This window comes from Prinia subflava, chromosome 5 (assembly GCF_021018805.1).
Source record: "Prinia subflava isolate CZ2003 ecotype Zambia chromosome 5, Cam_Psub_1.2, whole genome shotgun sequence".
Lineage (NCBI taxonomy): Eukaryota > Metazoa > Chordata > Aves > Passeriformes > Cisticolidae > Prinia > Prinia subflava.
In genome coordinates, this window is record NC_086251.1 from 13,074,778 (window position 1) to 13,094,855 (window position 20,078).

General features: G+C 46.4%; 1 protein-coding gene across 4 annotated transcripts; it reads left to right on the plus strand.

Annotated features, from left to right (window-relative positions):
• Positions 1 to 9,935: 9,935 nt before the first annotated feature.
• CALCB (calcitonin related polypeptide beta) lies at positions 9,936 to 15,904 on the plus strand. Of its 4 annotated transcripts, none has more exons than XM_063397314.1 (5): positions 9,936 to 10,068; positions 11,005 to 11,100; positions 11,393 to 11,524; positions 14,212 to 14,393; positions 14,699 to 15,904. In XM_063397314.1, the coding sequence occupies exons 2-4, from the start codon at positions 11,015 to 11,017 to the stop codon at positions 14,366 to 14,368; spliced, it is 375 nt and encodes a 124-aa protein (XP_063253384.1). In that variant the 5' UTR covers positions 9,936 to 10,068; positions 11,005 to 11,014; the 3' UTR covers positions 14,369 to 14,393; positions 14,699 to 15,904. The 4 variants fall into 4 exon arrangements, with proteins under 4 accessions (XP_063253384.1, XP_063253387.1, XP_063253386.1 ...); XM_063397317.1 differs by having other exon boundaries at positions 14,215 to 14,393; XM_063397316.1 differs by lacking the exon at positions 14,699 to 15,904 and having other exon boundaries at positions 14,212 to 14,444.
• The last annotated feature ends 4,174 nt before the right edge of the window (positions 15,905 to 20,078 follow it).

The window sequence follows — 20,078 nt, forward strand, 5'->3', positions numbered from 1 at the left end:
TTTTTTTTTTTTTTTTTTTTGGTTGCTGTTTGGCTTTGTTTTAGTTTTGTTTATTTCCTGTAATAACACACAGAGTTGGTCCCTCGGGGTTTGTGTCCCACCGCTGGCTGCGCGCTCCACACCCCGACCATGGCAACCGAGGGGAGGAACAAGCAGCTCTCTGCTCCTTGTTGAGTCTCTCTGGCTCTCTGGAATCTCAAACTCAGTTCCAGATGTCTTTCCCACAGGCACTTCAGGCCTGGGCGGATGATGCCGGCGGCGATTTCCCCTGGCAGATGTGTGTCCCGTAGAGATGTGTGTCCCGTAGAGATGTGTGGCAGTGGGTGATGTCCGGCAGTGGGTGATGTCCGGCAGTGGGTGATGTGTGGCAGTGGGTGATGTGTGGCAGTGGGTGATGTCCGGCAGTGGGTGATGTCCGGCAGTGGGTGATGTGTGGCAGTGGGTGATGTCCGGCAGTGGGTGATGTCCGGCAGTGGGTGATGTCCGGCAGTGGGTGATGTGTGGCAGTGGGTGATGTGTGGCAGTGGGTGATGTGTGGCAGTGGGTGATGTCCGGCAGTGGGTGATGTGTGGCAGTGGGTGATGTCCGGCAGTGGGTGATGTGTGGCAGTGGGTGATGTGTGGCAGTGGGTGATGTCCGGCAGTGGGTGATGTGTGGCAGTGGGTGATGTGTGGCAGTGGGTGATGTCCGGCAGTGGGTGATGTCCGGCAGTGGGTGATGTGTGGCAGTGGGTGATGTCCGGCAGTGGGTGATGTGTGGCAGTGGGTGATGTGTGGCAGTGGGTGATGTCCGGCAGTGGGTGATGTGTGGCAGTGGGTGATGTGTGGCAGTGGGTGATGTCCGGCAGTGGGTGATGTCCGGCAGTGGGTGATGTGTGGCAGTGGGTGATGTCCGGCAGTGGGTGATGTGTGGCAGTGGGTGATGTGTGGCAGTGGGTGATGTCCGGCAGTGGGTGATGTCCGGCAGTGGGTGATGTGTGGCAGTGGGTGATGTCTGGCAGGGGGTGATGTCCGGCAGTGGGTGATGTCCGGCAGTGGGTGATGTCCGGCAGTGGGTGATGTCCGGCAGTGGGTGATGTGTGGCAGTGGGTGATGTGTGGCAGTGGGTGATGTGTGGCAGTGGGTGATGTGTGGCAGTAGGTGATGTCCGGCAGTGAGTGATGTGTGGCAGTGGGTGATGTCCGGCAGTGGGTGATGTCCGGCAGTGGGTGATGTCCGGCAGTGGGTGATGTCTGGCAGTGGGTGATGTCCGGCAGTGGGTGATGCCAGGCAGCGGCTGCAGGTGCGATGCCCATGGCTCCCTGTGCTGCGCAGCCGGGCCTGTGGCCAGTGACAGCAGCCAAGGGGCCCGGGCTCCCTCGTTGCCCTCGAGGCAGCACGGCGGGGAATGTCCCCGGCCCGTGTGGCCAAGCAGGACGGGGATCACACACGGGGATCACACGCAGGACGTGCAAAGGTTGTTGTTGTTTAGTGCGGCGATGGCTCAGGCTTGAGCTGCGCAAGAGACCAGGATCGGGCCAGGGAAGGCAGAGGTCAGAGAGCAATGTTGCCATGCCATGTGACATTCTTGGCAAAACACTTCATAAACAAACCCAGGTTTGTTTCCAGTCACACTGCTTTTGTTATTACGTTCATACTATTTTACAAGCAATTTTAGAAATACCAGAAGCATTCCTGGCCCATCACAGTTTCTGTGTCTTGTGTTTCTAACTTGAGATGTCTTTCTTTTTGAATTCATCTTAATAGCTGTACATAGATTTTTTAAGAACATGGATAAGATCTAAACAGATGAGGAATTTATGCTGATGGAGCTCATTAATAACCTGTGTCAATGCCAGCATCCTGTATCAAGATCTTACCAAGTTTGTCAGAATACAGAGAAGTGGCTTGAGCCCTGCTGGAGGCTTATTTTTTTCATTCTTCTTCCAAGTTATTTCTTCATCCTTTACTTCAGTTTGATACTGACTGGTGTCCTAATTATTTGGGTCATATCTGCAAAAAATACTAGCATTTTCAATGTCAGTGCCTAAAAAATTCTCACCAAAAGGCAGAAGATTTAGGACCTCAGCTTGGCTCCAGTCAGAGGAAGAATGAAGAGAAATTGCCAAGGAGTAAAGTAAGATGTGCATGTGCTTAAGTATCTGAGAAAACATAGGAAGAGGTACTATTGCATTGATTTATTTTTGCAGCTTATCTTCAATGTTCTGTTATTTAAGTGTTTAATACCTAAAGTTTTAGATGATCATCATTTCCACTGCATCTGGTAAGAAAAGAAAGGTGATTAACAGTTTTGGCAGCAAGCATTTTGAAGGGGGGGAAAAGGGAAAAAATAGTATGGGAAAGACCCAAGAAGAGGGGAAAAAAAGATACAGAAGAAAAGTCAAAATATTTGACTAAAAAGGAAGGAATAGACTTGTAGCGGGGGGAACCCAACGATATTTGACTATTATCTTCCAGCAGAGGAGAGAACAGTCAAAACTGACCTTACCATAGTGTTTGAGCCATGGGGATGGAGAAGAGAGAAGTGTTAACCACTGTAACAGAGGAAGGGAAACTGAAGAACATGATTGCAGAAAAATAAAATCAATTTCAGTCAAGCCAAATGCTAAAAGATGGTGAATAAACCAAGATTAAAGGTCCGAGAACCTCTAAAAGATGCGTGATTAAATGGAGGTAAAAAGCACCAGCATGGACAAAGATGACTGAAACTTGTCAAAAGTACGTGATAAATAAACCCTTGTAGACAGATGAAATGCAGGTTTAAGGATGCAAGACTACAATTGCTGTCCAAGTGCAGGATCCCTTGCCAGTTTCTGATTGATCTTTTTATTTTTCAATTTTTTTTTTCATTCATTCATTTCTTCAGAAGTGTGTGGGCAGCTTGTGCTGAATTGGTTCTTTGGGAACGTTTTACTCATCTTAATCATGGATGATCAAATGAGCAAACTTATAGGATGAATAAAGGTTTTTTATTTCAATTATAAAAATGATGGCTAAGTAAAGAAACCCATTAAAGCATGTATCTTTATTAAATTCTAAAACATTCTAGTCATCAAGTTTTACAATTACTTTGCACTGGAAATTCTGTAAGCAGAAGTTAGAGTAACAGGAAATGATTGTGTTCCTGTCCTCTTAAGAAAATCAGAAAGCAATTATTTGGCTTTGTATTCTTTGACTACACATACTTATATACAGCTTTGACTTTTGAAGAAATATACTGCCTGGTGTGGCTGTTCTCTGAGTAACGATGTTAAGATCTTGGTAATAACTCTGGGGAGAAAAATTGTTTCCAAGTTTCATTAAAAATCTGACAAACTTGCATTTAGCTACAACTTTGAAAGAGGCTTTGGTTTTCTTATTCTTCAGGGTGGACATTGTAGCTGGAAAATAAGGTAAACCTTTATCAGGTTAAAATGTTTTCCATTCCTATAATAATGTCTCTTGTTCAGTGAAATCATGACATGATTTATAAAATGCAAGAAAACAACTTCTTTATAGACAGATGTGTAAAGATTTTGCTCCTTGCCTTTGATGGTGGACTGGGGAAAAGAGAGAGATATTTACAGATGTATGTAAAACAGGCATGCTTGTCATGACAGAAATTAATTTCATAAGCCCACTGACAAGTTGAGAGTCGTGTGCAGATGTTATCTGTTACACTCACAAAGCTCTTTTTAACCTGTGTCATCATAGTGAATGATCAACTTCCATGTTACAATTATGTCCTGAGCCAAGCCTGTCATGATGTGGGTGCTTTACAGATTATCTGAAACAGTAAAACACATCGATGTTTTCCCTTGTGAATTAGGTGACTGATTGCTGAGAAGACCCTCACTTTTTCCTTCAGTCACACCCTTTTCCTTCATCACGGTGCTATTCTGCCTAAACATTTCATGTCTGTCAAGCAGACTCAGAGGGCTAAGAGACTGGCTTAACTTCAGAAATAGTTTTGGCATGTTGTATTTTCTGATTCTTTCAGAGTATACTTAGGTCAATTTTATGCATGAATTTAGAAATTCATCTTTTTAATTGATGGTCTCATATGACTATGGGTTCCGAGAAACTCTGCTGAAAGTAGATTAGCAAATATTATGTTGTAATAGCCTTTGCCTTCACATGCTATTTACCAGCACTGAAAACACAGATCTTTTTTAGCCCCAAATTTCACTGAAGGCAGAGGCTAAATCAGTGCTGTAGGACCTAACAATGTCAAGATAGCTGCATGGCTCTGGGATGGACTGAGGAAAGCTCTAAGGTACCTTTAGATGTGGCTTCATCAGACCTCAGTACTGACAAGAGAAAGAATGAAATGACAACATGAAGACTTCCACTCTTCTAATATCCTGTAAAGAACAAGCAAGGATTAACTTGAGGGCACGTGAAAGAATTTCTCACCCTATTTTTGCTGACATGCTCTGACATCTAAGATAGTATCACAACACTTGTGCAAGCAGTGAAATCAAAGTTTTATAACCATGCTATTGCTTAACAGGGTTAGTCTTCTGTTCTGAGGTTGTTTTTTCAACTCTCATTTTACTTGCAGAATGGAAAAAAAAAATGGAGTGCAAGTAGGTGCTGATTTTGAAACGTTTTCAGAGTGAGATTTTCCTCCGCAGTGCATCCCCTCAGTGCTACCCTGGTAATGCTGCAAGCCTGACCCTGCCTCTGTTGAGTGTGAGGGGTTCTCCTTGTCAGCCTGCTGGAGGTGTAGCTTTGGGACAGAACTGGAATTTTACCAGTTGTCAGAGGGAGGGAATGTGTTTTCAGGTGGCAGGAGAGGGCTGGAACCTCAGTAAAGCTGCTGGGAGGCTGAGCTGTGCTGAGGCAGGACAGAAGATGACAAAGCCATAGCAAACTTCCCTGTGGTCAGGCCCTGCTGCCTGGCCAAGGAAACTTCAGTGCAGGACAGTGGCCCAGTCTGGTTTAAAGGATTATTCCAAGCTGGATTTTGAATATATCCAGGGAAATTGTCACAAAACCTACAGAATCTTTTTGGGTTTTTGTGTGACAAGAAGATTTCAAGGAGATTAAAACAATGTAACACTGATCTTCTGTTTAAAATGTCTTTCATAAATCAGTCTTGGAGCTTTTCTAAGGCATTTTGGAGGAAAATTTGCTTCCAGAGTGATTCATAGATTTTTCATTAATTAGCTCAACAGCAGTTCCACTTTCTGAAAAGCAGGCACTGAAGCAGCCTAAATCCAGATTTAATGTCCATTAAAAAGGAAATGCTTTAGTGTTTGGGATTTATATCAATGTTCTGGTTCTCAGGAAAGTACTGCATTTTTAAAAAAAGAATCCTTTCTTTTTGGGCCAAATTCAAACCAAACCACAAGATAGATTGGTACAATATTATTTATGTGTATAAGCTTGATATGAGCTTATACTAAATATGAATGTGGTTTTTCAGAGACTATGGGAGCAGGATTGAGGAAATAATTTGATCAATTAGATATGTAAGTTTTGCAGAACCAAATGCCTAAAAAAGTTATAGTGTTGCTTTCAGAGTTTAAGCCATTCTCCAACTATTCAAATTATGATGTCACAGAAATTGGAGGGGAAAGATATGAAGAGAACAAATGTAATGGATTACATTTCTTTCCCAGAGCATCTCACTTATATGTGTCACTCCTGACAGATGTTAGAGTAACATGCCATGAAATCTTCCACTGGAAGAGGTGCCATAACTGCAATGCAACCTATCCCTGCCTGTCGTTAATCTCAGTTGTAGAAATGTGTGGTGTCTCCTTTGTTGCCCTTCAAGACTATATATATATAATATAGTACCAGATTGCAGATTATTTTTTCATGACAAGTGAAATTTCATGACAAGAAAAAAATTATATTTTTGTTATCACCTTTCTCCATAGTCTTCCCTTCTGTTATGTTTCCCTGATCTTTGAGTTTGTTTCCCTAAATCATTACATGGGATCTCTTATAACACTTACTGGCTTTGTTTTTTTTGCACTTTCTCCAGCCTGCCCAAGTCTTTTTGTTCTAGATCTTTTCAGCAGAAAATAGAATGTAAGGATTACCTCCCAGGCCTCGAATAAGATACTCCTGCTAACACACAGCTTGCTTTTACAGGAGCACAACACCGCTAACTCTGGCTTAGCTTATTTCATTTTCTGCAGAATAGGTTCCAATGAAATGTTGGAATGTTAGCTCTGCTCACCTTGCCCCACATGGCTTGTAGAATCTTCTTAAGGACTTAAGCCAGTGTTTGTTGCCTGTTCACAGAGACAGGATCCTGGATCAGAAGGACCAGGCACCCATCAAAAACTCAGTGAAGTTTTGACTCCCCAGGTTCTCCTTGTAAAGAAAGAGCACTTTTACAGCTGGCTTTATCATAACTCATCCTTACCTGAAAAATCTTAATTAGTTGTTATGAAGAACTTAGAAAACTTAGAGAGAGCAGAGTCCTGAATCACACTCACCTGCATCATGGAGAACTTACTGTGTTTGTGGGTTGTGGACTCATCAGTGTGTCCCCTTTCATTTTTGTAGGGTCCACTTTTCTCTGATACAAACCAATCATGAAGGGAATGAAGGTTTTACCTGTGCAGCTCACAGTCTTATTTTTCCTGAAGAATTACATTTAGTATTGAACAAAAATTGCACCATAATACATAAATATGTTATTTTTGTTTCCCAGCATGTCAGCTGGTAGCATTTCAAAACTTCACTACAGTGTCTGTGGCTTCTCAACATAATGGCTATATTTACAGTAGAAAAAAGTGCTCATGCTTTTAAGTGTATTGGTTAGATTATATCAAAGAGTATAATATTGTAAGAAGTTGCATCTAGTGCAGAGAAAGTCACTATAAAATAGCCTAGATTTTTCTTATTCTCTACAAATGAAAACAATTTTTTTGAAGACAAATTTCCTTTTACTTGGAGCTGGGGGTTACATTAGATAATATGATTTCTTATAATAAATAAATGACAAAATCCAGTCATTCTATGGCTTTTTATTTAATCCACTTTGACCCTATATCCGGTGCTGAAAAAGGCAGAACAAGTTCCTTGGAACAGATTGTTTCAGTGAACGTCTAATTTCTTCATGCCTCTCTGCTAGATTTTCCATGAACACTTGACCTCTAGTTTTGGATTTATCAAGCAACAGAAGAACATCATCCTGTGAAAACCCTGTCTCTTTTTTTACAGCTTCAAACATAGGCAAACTGGTCAACTGCCCTTCTTCTCTGTCTCATGTACAAGAGAAGAGATATTTGCAAAAAGAAATCATGTTTGGGGAGACCAGATGACATATAGCTAAAGGGGAGGGGGGGAATAGGACAAGCGTTCCAGCTGGGAGTCCCTCCATTAGCGCTGGCAAGGAGCAGCCAAAGTGCCTGCCAACATCCAAGTGCTACATCATCTCTACGTGCACAGGAGTGGATCAATTGGCATTCGTACCTGTTGGTTTAAATTTACACCGCTTCCTGTGAAAGCTTAAAGTAGAAATGTTGGCACCTGAAATCCTGTAATCACCGCTCCAGCCCCGGAGCGAGCCACACTGGCAGGAGAAGGGCTTGAACTGACTGGAATCAACCACAAGGCAAAACGGAGCCTTTTCCTCCCAGAAGGAGGAAACTGAAACACACTATTACGACAGAATTGTCTGCAATTTTATTGTTTTAACTTTAAACCCGGGAATATTCTGTGTGGACAAGGAGGAAATAATTCCCCAAAGGAAATGGGAACAATTAACTGTTAGCATGGAAAAAGAAAAGGAAGAGTGGAGTTACAGAGAATAGCAGACTGGCAGCCCAGTCATTTAAGTTCCTGCACTTTGTTTCCGTTGGTGTAACTGTATAAATCATAATAAAGCAGCAAAAGCAAAGCCGAGCCATTCCTTTAGGTGCTGCCTAATATTTGTAAATGCATCCTCAGAAAAACTACCTTAAAACCGGGACAGGAGTCGAGAAAACGGAAGAGATTTTAAATCAAATACTTAGACTCCTTCTCCCGAGGGATTCCCCTGGTGGGCATAAGGGCGAGGGAGCTGCTATTTAAAACGAACTTTCAAATTTGCAGAGCAGGGAGGGAGGAGAAAGCCTTCCAGGGAGCGTCCCCTCTGCCACCCCCTCTAGGGCTGCAGCTCGTGAAGGGCTGCGAAGACGTGTTAGGAGAGGAACAAAAAAATCAACCCAAAAATCCCCCCAAAAGTGGTTTGGGTTGTCACTTGGAAAAAAGCAGAACCGAGACCCCCCAAACCGAGAGGGTTCTGACACGGTCGTTCTGCAAAGCGAGGGTGGCGAAGCGGCGCAGCGCCCGCCCGCGGCCGCCCCCGCGCTCGGAGGGCCGGGGCGCCCCCAAAGGCGGAGGGCGAGGGACGCGGCGGGCCCTCCCCGCACGGCAGCCACTCGCCAGGGGTTTCTGTGTGTTCGTGGGCTTTTTCTAAACTTCCCAGCTAAATCTCATCAACAAAATATCACCCGCCCCTCGGCTCTCCCGAAATTTATTCTCCACCCGGTGAGCACACGGCTCCTGCCGCCGGGATCCCTGTCACTGGCGGCTGTAAAAACACAAACGAAGAGCCGCCAGGATGTTCCCAGGAAAGCTCCCCGTCCATCTGGACGGCCAAATGCGCCATCCAGCCGCGCTGGTGCCCTGTTGGCTGCGCGGCCGCGCAGTGTGCGCGGGGCTCTGCTCGCCGCCTGCCACCGCCGGGGACAGTGACAGCGGCACAGCCGCCTCCCTCCGCACAGCCGGCCGTGCCCGCAGCCGCCGGGAACCGGGCGGCGATGCAGGGGAGCGAGGGCAGGGCCGGGGACCCGCGTCACACCGGGGGTCCCGAGGACGGTCGGGGACCCTGCGCATCCCCGCCCGGCCACCGCCCGCCGGGGCATCGCCGGCTGGGCAGCCCCTGTGCCGGCGCGCTCGGCAAACGCTCTGCGACTTCGGGCGGGCACGAAAGGCGCTCCCGGTCTCTCGGCGGGCGGTAGAAGCGCTCTCTGCGCCCAGGCGCTGCAGAGCATCTCTCCCGGGCCGCTTCTCCCCCTCCCCGCGCCCGCTCCGGGCGGCAGCACGGTTGTGTCCCCCCCGTGTCGAATGTCCCCGCGGCCGCCCCCGCCGGGCAGGGGCTTGCTGCGCCTGGGCAAACACGGGCCCAGGATGTTTCCTGAGCGGGCAGGTGCTGCCGTGACAGAGGGTCCTCGGCGGGTGATGCATGGGCGGCGCGCAGCTGCCCGGTAATCCCCGCCGGCGGCGCCCAGCGCGGGGGCGAGCCCCGCTTCCCGGGCGCCTCTGCCGTGCGGGGAAAGGCGCTGCACCTGCCCCTGGGGCTGCGTGATGGACATGATGGTGGCGCTGAGAGTTCCCTCTCGGAGCGCGGAGTTACTCCGCGGCCCCGGCCCGGTAGGGCAGAGCACGAGAGCCACTCGCTGCTGCCACGAGGCTGCTCGTAGGTGCCACTTGTCCCTTGCCCCGGTGAGGAGCGGCGGGTGCAGCCGCCAGCGCTCTCTGCTTTGCCGAGGGGTCCTGGGGCGCTCCCTTCGGGCAGCGATCAGCACCGCCGCCCGCCGTGCCCCTGCCCCGCTGCACGTCCCGCCCGTGCCCGCCGGTGCGGCAGCCCCGCCACCCACTCGCGGCTGCTGTCGGGGCGCCGGGAGAGCGCCGGGTACGCCCGGGCTGCGCGCCGGAGCCGCGGCGGCGGCCGGGGGGGCGGGAATTCCCGGGGAGGGAGCGGCCCCGCTCTGCAATGCGGTCGCACCGCTGCAGAGGTCGCCACGCGTGAGCGGTGCAGCGGGGCCGGCGGGAGCGCCCCCGCCCCGCCCCGCCCTGCGCAGCGCCCCGGCCGCGCCCGGCCCGCGCCGCGCTGTTTTTTTTGTGAATGGGACGCTCGAGGAGCGGGCCATGACGTCACCGCCGGGCCCAATTGGTGCCCAATGGCGGAGCGGGCGCTGTCGGGCGGCCGGCGCGGTGATTGGCTGGCGGGCGCGCGCGGGCGCCCACGCAGGCGGCGGCGGCGGCAGGTATAAAGGGGGCGGCGGGCAGTGCGGGGCACCGCGGATCTGCGGCGACACCGGCACCGGCACCGCGCCCCTGCTCCGCCCGCGCCCCGGTAAGCGCCGCGCCGGCCGCCGCTCCTGCGCCGGGCGGGTCGCGGCAGCCCCGAGTGTCTGCCGGGGAGCGGGGCTTTGGTACCTCCGTTCATGTGCTCGTGTACGCGGGGCAGCGAGAGCCAAGGCGGGGGGACAGTCCTTCCCCGCTCGGTCACATCCTCACCCCGCCGATGCGACGTCCCGTGTCCGGCCGGGACAAAGTGCTGCGGCAGAGGTCACGGCCGGGGCGCCCCGGGGAGCCGCGGGGAAGAGGGGCATCCTTTGGGAACGGGCTCCGAGCTCCCGTCGAGTACCGGGTGCCGGCAAAAGGAGGATGATGTGGTGGTTGTGGTGCGCTCCTTGGAGTGCAAGACACTGATGCTGTGAGAGAGGTGTTTTTACAGCTTTTTTGCTTATGATTGATTTTTAACTTATCCTCTTCTCTGGTTTCAGAGTAGAAGTATTTATTGAAATTAAACTACTTAATTCTTAGTGTAATCTGAACTGGGGTATTAATGTGCTGGCTGACAGGAATCAAGCAGCTTCAGGTAAAGTGCTAACAGGGGCACTTTGTTCTCAAAAATGTTAAACGCCTGTTGTTTTTCCTTGTGGTGTGTATCTCTCCGTGTTGGACACATAGTCTATGACATTATGTGCAGCAGTTAGAGGAATGTATTTCTGCCAGTTTGAGGAAAGCTGCTTTAAGTTGAATGCAAATAGCTGCAGGTCTGAAAAGCCACATTTTTCTGCCCTGTAATAGTGCCAAGCTATAATAAAATTTAGAGAAAACTAAAGCACAATAGCAATAATCAAAATAAACAAAAAGATGAATTTAAAATATAAAGCTATTCATATTTGTGCTACTTGTGGCTAGGAAGCAATGACCTCTTTAGTGGAACTTGCAGGACTGAGAGGGTTGGAAAACAGCCATTGCTTGATGTACCTCTTTGTTGTAGAGAGGAAATCATGGTTATGCTGAAGATTTCATCTTTCCTTGCTGTTTATGCCTTGGTTGTGTGCCAGATGGACAGCTTCCAGGCAGCCCCAGTCAGGTAAGGAGCTGGTCCTCTTGCTGAGTACTCTGTCTGAATGGTATGAAAATGCTTAATATTCTTGAGAGGTCTAGGAGGGACGCAGACCACGGTGAAGGAGAAAGGCGGCTGCTTTTTGTGCAGTGGTGGTTTGATTCCATCTTTAAACCGCCTAGCACTGCGCGTGAGGGGAGCGCACCGGAGCTTGCGTGTTGGCACCCTGAAAGGCACTGTCAATGACACACAGCCTGTCAAACGCCTCTCTCTGCAGCAGTCTGGGGTTTATTCACCCTGTTCCCTTGCCTCTGCCCAGACCTGGCTTGGAGTCCATAACGGATCGAGTGACTCTCAGTGATTACGAAGCCCGGAGGTTATTAAATGCGCTGGTGAAAGAGTTCATACAGATGACAGCAGAAGAGCTGGAGCAAGCCTCCGAGGGGAACAGGTAAGGACTGCAGTCCTGGGCAGTAGAAAAGCAGTGTGGGAATGTTATATGTTCGATATTTAGCAAAAGCCATTTGAACAGACCCTCTGCAGATCAAGATATTTTTGTTTTCTTGGGGTTATGGATAACTGGTAAAGGATGATGCTGCAGAGACATTCTAGTGTTGGTGTCAAAAGAATGGCTTCCACCTAGTTAACCTGCCTCTATCTGTCTCTTCTGAAAGTGGAGGGCGATTTGAGCTTGAATGAATAGGTTGTGTTAAAATATGCCAGCAAAAGGTATGTCTTCCCAGTGGGAGTGTTAGGGGGTTACTCAGTCAGTCTTGGATTCTCTGTCGAGCAAATGCATGCTGTTGTAAGGCATGGAAAGTCCCTGGCAGGGGGGATGTGTTCCTCCTGATGCACGAAGCGCCACTCTCCCTGGGACCAAAGGCATGCAGGAGCATTTGCATTATCCTAACAGGATTTGCATTGCAATGCATGGGGATGGATGAGACACTCAACAGCATGTGGGAGATGGAGGAAGTTCAACTTCCTGACCCCTGACTGTAGGAGCATCCAAAGGGCTAATGGACTTGCTTGTCAACAAAATTGGATTCATTAACAAATAGTGTTTTCCTTCTGACTGCTTTGGTATGGACTTGCCTTGCATGGAATGTGATGCGGAGGGTTTGGATTTATTTTGAATGAATTTTTAAGTTTCCTAACGGTAGATCTTTTATGTAGGGAGGAAAAGCATGAATGTGCATGTTTGAGGTTACTCTTCCTTTGGGCATGTTTTTATTTTTTCCCCCCTGCAGCCTGGATAAACCCATTTCCAAACGCTGTGCCAGTCTGAGTACTTGTGTGCTGGGCAAACTGTCTCAAGAATTGCACAAATTGCAAACTTACCCTCGCACTGACGTCGGGGCTGGAACTCCTGGCAAGAAGCGGAATGTGCTGAGTGACCTGGAACATGAACGCTATGCAAACTATGGGGAACCCCTAGGAAACAACTAGACATGCTTATTTCTCCCCCTCTCCCTTTTTTAACCTGATGCATGTGGATCTAACTTTGATTGCTAACTTTGCTGTGTTCTTTTGATTCTGTTTTCGACAGAGAATGTTTGAGATGGGACCTAATGTTAGGAAGACCAAGAACATAACATGCATACCAAACAAGGGGAAAAAATAAATAAAAATGATCAGCACTGCCTTGACATTCCAAATGATTTTCTTAGACACTGATTAAAAAAAAAATCTAGAAAAAGTTCTTCATTTCTGGCTGCTAAATGTACAAGTAGATTCTTTCTTTTGTGCTTGCCCATGCACTTGTTCAATAAACCTATTTTTCTATAAGGATTAGATCTGCTTGGTTTAACAGTTTGTTTTAGAATGTGAGATTTCTAGATGAGGCTAGAAAAATTTTGCAACTTGTCTTAATGTTCAAGACAGGCAATGCTAGTAACTTCTAGAAAAGTTGGAAGAGAACCTAGAAGTCAAAATTCTACTTATAAATTCGTATGTACTGCCGTAATCAGGCATGCTTGCAATCCTGCTGGTAGGGACCCTGAGAAGCAAAGAAATCAGGCTCATACATACTCATTCTAACAAACTAGAGATGTAATCCTATTTAAAACTGGGTACTGAACATTTCCAGGTAAGAATTTTGTGGTCTTTCTCTTTTCTTATTTTACAATAGGTCTTTACACCGTATTTAAGGCTTATGTACCTTTAAAATATTTGTTCTGATTTACAATTCACCTCTGTTAGCTTGTCTTGCATTAAGAGCCAAACCCAGTTTTCTTTACAGTTCTGTTGCAGCACTGCATCTATCTTGTAATGAGAGGCCTCTTTCAAAAGCTTGGCATTGGTTGTAAAAACAACTCTTCACTGTTAACATTAATAAACCGCCTTGTGATGCTTAGCTGAGAAAAATCCCTCCTAGTGCAAGAAAAACTCATTGCTTTAATAGAAAATTCTTCAAGCAGGGATTGTGTGAATGCATATTCCTTGAAGTTCCCCATCTAGCAAAACTGTTAGCTGTAGTCTGACTCATGAGCAGAGAGCTAATACTCTCAAAGTCTGAACTGCTCCATGGTGAAGTTCTGTAGTGGACAAAGGAGCAAAGAGAAGTTTTCCCATTCCCACCAATTACCTGGAAGCAGTGTCTTTATGGCAGTTCAGCTCTGAAGGCAGCTGGTCAGAGTTGCTCACAAAGCACGTGTAGTGATCAGTGATGCTGCAATTCCATGTATTTTCTGGCTGTTACGGATCACAGGTGTTGGAGAGGGAAGTGAAAAATGTCTGCTATTGCCTTTCAGGAACACCTCAAGCAAAATACAAATGTGAGCTTTTGGAGGAAGCAGGGTTTGTTTAAATTCTCCAGATCTCAACCTCCTCAGCTCCTTTCTGTGGCCATAGTGCCTGGCTGCAGGCAGACAGTAGCCCAGGTGTGGCTGAAAATCTGGCCTGGATTTAGTCTTCAGTCCAGCTGCTTTTATGAAGTGAGCCTGACATTAAGAAAATCAGAAAGAGGCTTCTTTTAGCAGCTGTAAGCTGTGCACAGAAGATGCATACGCTGCTGCACAGCCAGCCTGCTTTTAATCCTGCAGAAGAGCCTTTGCTAGCCATAGTGATATTTCAGTGTGGGAAAACAGTCATGTTTTGTGCTGAGGGGAACTAACTCTTCCTTTTCCTCCTGAAAAGCAGTGTAACAGCACAGAAGAGGGCCTGCAACACAGCCACCTGTGTGACCCACCGCCTGGCAGACTTCCTGAGCAGGTCAGGGGCAGTGGGCAAGAACAACTTTGTCCCAACCAACGTGGGCTCCAAGGCCTTTGGCAGGCGGAGAAGAAGCATCTGAGAAGCTGAATGGTGATGTGAGCACGGTAAACACAGGGCACCAAACAGAACCTGGGGCACCAGCAGCATTTCAGTTCTGTGGGGGGAATAACAGACCTGCAGTGGTAACCTCTGAGAACACAGGGCGAGTAAGAGTGTAGAAAGAAAAAAGATGTTACTAATAGAACAAAGACGTGTAGACTGCGCAGAAGAGCTTTTGGAGGTGTTCTGGTGGGTAACTATCTTCACAGTGCATTAATTAAACACAACAATCTGGTTGGAATTACTTGCTTGTTTTGCCACCAACATTTCTTTATCAACATATCAATAACTCTGGTTTTCTTTCTTACAGATTGCAATGAAGCTGAAAACTCGACTTTAATTTCTAATGGAAGCAACTCTTCTTCATAAAGCAAGACCACCAAAAAGATTAATTTTTCATCCTACTATTGAAAATGTTTTATTTAATACAAATGAAAACACTTCTGTTATGTATAGTAAAAGAGAATCTAGTTATTAAAGTTAAATTATTGTATATTCTTTTTATATGCAACTCTATTTCAAATAAAATGTGACAGCATCTATTATTTATTTATCTTCCAGCTTATGTGATCCATGCTATTTACCCTGGCCCTACTGCCAAATCTCGGGGATTATACTAAACTGCTGCCTGGCAAGGCATATGTGTATTATACAGTGTGCTGTGCCTTGATGTAAAACACTTAACTATCCTGATTGTACAGTATGTTTAAAAAAAAAGAAATCACTTCAATATTGTATTATTTGTGAATTTACGCAAAATTAAAAAAAGTATTTTAGATACACTTGGATTGAGAAACTGATTTTTCATTTGGACACGCTTATGGAGACATGTGGCACTAAGCCAACATCAGTGCAGATCAGCTAGTCCATTGATCTGCTCCAGCCTTATTAACTATAACTACTAGGGCTTGAGTCAAGAGTTCAGAACAGAAAGAATAGCTGCTTTTTATATATATATATTAAAAAACTCCAAATGAACCAAAAGACACGACTTAGTGAGACTTCTGTTACAGAAAAAAAAAAAAAAATTAAGCCACAGATACATTTAGTAAAAACATGGAGACAAATTTCATCATGTGAAGTTTAAAGCTAGATTTTTTTACACAGGCTGTAGCTTAGATGAAATGGCCTGACATCAGCTGTAGATTTTTCTGTACGGCCAAAAAAATGAATTAGAAAGGAAAAGAAAGAGAAGCTACAGAAATGTACATTTCTTTGAAGCAATCCTGAGACAGAGTCTATTTAGGGATCAGGGATAAATAATTAGAGTGAGTGGAGAAGAGGGTAGCTGGATCCATTCCACGGACTTCTAAGTGGTGCTGCCAACTTCCTTCTCAAAGCTGCTGCTGTTTCAGTTTAGTAGCTGAGTCAGATATTTGTTTAGATTAGTTTCATGCTTTACAGCCTGACCCTAAAATCTGCTCCATCAGTTCAGATGAATCCCAGAATGGGTGAGGAAAGAGGCCACAGGGGCTCATGTGCTCCCTCCTCTGTGCTCCAGCAGGGTCATCCTCCAGCACAGGGCACAGGAGTGCATCCAGAGGGTTCAGGATTATCTCCAGTGGGGGTGACTCCACCTGGCTATGCAAAGCAGAGGTGAGGGTTCTCACGCTGTCTCTATGTCTCTGCTGCAGGTGTAATAGAAGAGAGGAGCCTGGCCAGCCTGCTGGGGACAGTGAGGCCGCCCAGCACTGACGCTTCCAGCCCGTGCTCCTTCCCTGCTGTGGACTCCTTGGGGAGCACCAGCCCTGGTAAGTCAGTGTGCAGAGCAGGCTGTGTAGGAGATGAGCCACTGCACTGTCTTTGTGCAAGGATCTGCTTGGGTTAGGCCAAACTGCCAGTTTTGGAGCCTGTAAGCATTTGTTGCCACGTTTCAGGTATTTTTTCCCCATTTTTCTTTACACAGTGGGGGTTGTATGCTGGGATTGCCTGGCTACCTCAGCAACAACTTTCCCTGTCACTGCAGATCCTTTGGGCACAGGGGGCAGCTTGTTTCTTTTGTTTCCTATTAGAGCACTCAGCAGTTTAATCTTCTCCAAGACAGAATGCTAAGTACAGTTATTGGGGTGAATACATGCAATTTAGTGATCATATTCAATAAAAGCCAGGCAATGTCCATGGGCCTTTTCTGGCTTTAAAGTCTAAATGGTCAGGCAGTTTATTTTTGGCCATTTACAGCCATTCTCTGCTGAGAGGCACCTGAGGCTTGGTGTAATTGAATGTCGGCTGTAGTGTCCATCTCATCTAAAAACTATTAGTCCTTCTTTTCAGTTTAACAAAGTTATGCATCTTTCTGTCAGACAAAGGGATTTTCTCAGACCAGCACTGTACAGCACAGCAAAAACCTAACACATAAAACATTCTAGTAGCCTTGGTGCTGGCTTCTCCATTGTCCTGGGTATAGGTGAAACTTTTGATGCATGGTTTTTGTGTTGATTGTTGTTTTCTTTTTCCTCAGGAAGAACTAGCTACTTTCTCACCTCAAGATCTATTCCTGTTGTATCTTCTGTCTCATTTCTCCTTAGAATCTCTGTCTGCACATCAATGCAATACACTTCACAGTACATATCCCTGTAAAGGACAGAGGGTTGAGCACTGTGGAAGCAAGGGGGAATACAAAAACTTTTCCATGATGTGAGGAGACAGAAGCCCTTCGCCACAAAACTGAGAAGCTCAGAGCTTTAGAAGAAGCAGATTGTTATTGAAACTTGAGAAAAGCAGAGTTGTAAGTGGTAATATTTTAAATAAAGATTTTGTAGTTTTAAGGCAGTAAACATGGTAGAAGGAATTGCAAAGCTGCTAGAAGGTTGTGAATTGCTTTGACTGACTATGAACAAGTGGAAGAAATTGCTTCCAGTTTTAAAAGTTACTGTTCTGGGTAATATTACCCAAACTTGTCAGCTCTCAAGTAAACCCCAAACCTCTACTCCAGGAGAAAATCTGTTTTGGAATTAGCATTTAAAAAGGAAAAGTCTGGTTTCTAATGTACTTTTCTTTCCATTTTAGTATGTTGCCATACTAAGAATACTTGAAGCTGGTGGAAAGTGATTCATTGGTGCAGGATATGTGAATGGCACCAAACCCAAGTTTCTTAGCATTCAGTATTCATGCACCAGTGTCTATGTTCTGGTTATCTGGCAATATCAGCCTGACTGTAGTTTGGTTCTAATATTTTTAGATGTCTGTCGGTGTGTGTTTTCTTTAGCCACTAAGGTTTTTTGTGTTTTGTTTGTTTGTTTGTAATCTGAGTGCAAATGAAGTTCTTGGGAGAGTACTTTGCAAGCATAGGCAAAATTGGAAGAAATTTCTGAGAAGGAAAGGGGACAGATTGTGATCTGCTCTGAGAACCAGCTCAGGTTTTGATTCAGGATCATTCACCAGGACATTGCTGCACACACTGATAGAGCATAATTTTGAAATAACCCAAGTGGACTTCCACTGTGGCAATTTTTTTTCTCCTTCTGTTAGTGAAATTTAATTCATCTTCCTGAAAGCTTCTATTATCTGCAGTGTGAGAAAGGAGCAGAGCTAATGTTATTGCTTCTGACACTGAACACTGCCAAAAGCAACTTATATCAGGCAGTAGTAAATTTTGGTATTGGTTATCTAATCCAGCATTGTCATGTCTAATTAGCAGATTGAACATCTCTAAGAGGTGAAGAGTTTAAAACATGCTGGAGAGTTCGGATCCGTGCATTTTCTAGACTGAACTGTCTCAGTACAGGTGAATACTTATTAGAGGTAAACTGGGTGTTCAAGCCTGGCTTCACCCAGGCTGAGCCCTGGCAGCTTGGTTCCAAACTGGTCACAATCCCTGCCTCTGGCAGTCAGCTGCAGGCTGCCCTGGCAGCTCAAAGGGCTCTGCATGGTGCACACCTTTGCTGTCTCTTTAGTGTTCTAAAAGACACCACATCCTTTCCCTATTCTCTGCTTTGGATGCTCCTTATGCCTTCTAAAATTCCTCTCTTCTGCAGAAAATGTCTGAGAGTAGCCCTCTTTTTTTTTTTTTTCCCACCACAGGAAATAATTTGCATGTCCAAATTACATCTAACATTGTCATCCTTTCTCTCTGAACTTTCCAGTCTCTGTGAGATTTCTGATTCAATGGAGTAATCAGAATCATTGCAACATTTATCTTTTCTTTCTATTCTTGGCTTCACCACAGCTCTTATTTTCACCAATTACTCTTTTGGCTGGGGCTGAGGTGTGATCCTCAGCTAAATTATTAGTGTCACCTCCACAAAAGCAAATAATTACCTCCTAGTCTGAGTGTGAAGCTGGAGGGCTTTAAACACGAGACAGTTTGTGTGATGACAAACCGCGGATGCCGAGGCAGCATTGTCTGGGACCTGCCTGCCACACACCCCAGGCGACCCCCTGAGAGGCCACCCATCCCACTGGAGCACGGGAGGTGGGCAGGACAACCAGGGTGGGGTTTTTGGTCACTAGCTCCTGTCCTCCCCAACAGCTGTGCCCCAGACCCATGCTGGAAAGTGCCTCCTCCTCTGCCAGGGCTGATGGACACAGCAGGCTCTTGGCAGGAGAGCCTCTGGAGACAGGGGAAGAGGAGCTCACGCTGGAGCAGGTTTGTTGGCAGGGCTTGTGTCCCCATAAGAGAGCCACGCTGGAGCAGCCTGTTCCTGAAGGACTGCACTCTGTGAAAAGGGAATGCTGGAGCAGTCCATGAAGTGCAGCCGTGGGAAAGGCTCACACTGGAAAAGTTTCTGAGGGACTCTCTCCTGTGGGAGCGGCCCCACTCTAGAGCAGAGGAGGAAAGTGAGGGGTCCTCCCCATGTAAAGAAATGAGCTGCAGAAGCAGTGTGTGATGAACTGATCACAGCACTCATTCCCCATCACCCTGCACTGCCGGGGGTGGGGACAACATAGAGAAATGGGGAGTAAGGTTACACCTGGGAAGAAGAGAAGGGGGGGGGAAGGTGTTTGTAAGACTTGCTTTTACTTATTATTATTTAACTGTGATTTGCTTGTAATAAATTAAACAGATTTCCACAAGTTTAGCCTGCTTTGCCCCCCCATGACAGTGAGTGCTGAGTGATCTCTCCCTGTTCTTATCTCCTCCCATGAACATTTAATTATTGTAGGAGAAGGGAATACAGGTGACCTTACCCTGATAAGTAACAGCTGTGTTAATTACCCAATAGAGCCTCGCCCTAATGAGTCACAGCTGTATCTAATAAAGATAAGTGTGATAAAAGGGAGTGAGTTAGCTGGGCAGGAGGATCATGGAGGAATCTTGAGGAACAGGGAACGAGAGGATGATGAAGATGAAAGAAAGATGCTGGGCAGAGAGAGAATCACTGCTGTGAGGTCAGTCTGGGTCTGCAGTCAGAGCCTGTTGTTGGAACCTGCAGTCACAGTCTAGCTGGGTAAAAGCTGCAGTCAGAGTCTGCAAACTGATACCTGCAGTCAGAGTTTAGCAGGAAATAATCAGCAGTCAGAGCCTGCAAGGGAAACCTACACCAGGAGCTTGCTGCAGCAAGAGTCAGTGAATAGTTGGAGTCAGGATGGCTGAGCTGTAAAGAGGGATAAACCAGGCCCCTTTTCATGCTGTGATAAACAAGAGGTCTACATCTTGTCTCATTTCTACCCTCTAACAAGAGGGCTGTTGCAACACATTGTATTTTCCCTCCTATGTCTAGCTGAGGATGGAGAATGACAGAGTGAATTTG

Excerpts from the sequence above, each read along its gene's own strand:
- CALCB (XM_063397313.1), top strand. The coding sequence starts at position 11,015 with ATGGTTATGCTGAAGATTTCATCTTTCCTTGCTGTTTATGCCTTGGTT. Across the intron at positions 11,101-11,392 it reads TTCCAGGCAGCCCCAGTCAG|ACCTGGCTTGGAGTCCATAA; the intron begins GTAAGGAGCTGG and ends GCCTCTGCCCAG. Across the intron at positions 11,525-12,323 it reads CAAGCCTCCGAGGGGAACAG|CCTGGATAAACCCATTTCCA; the intron begins GTAAGGACTGCA and ends TCCCCCCTGCAG.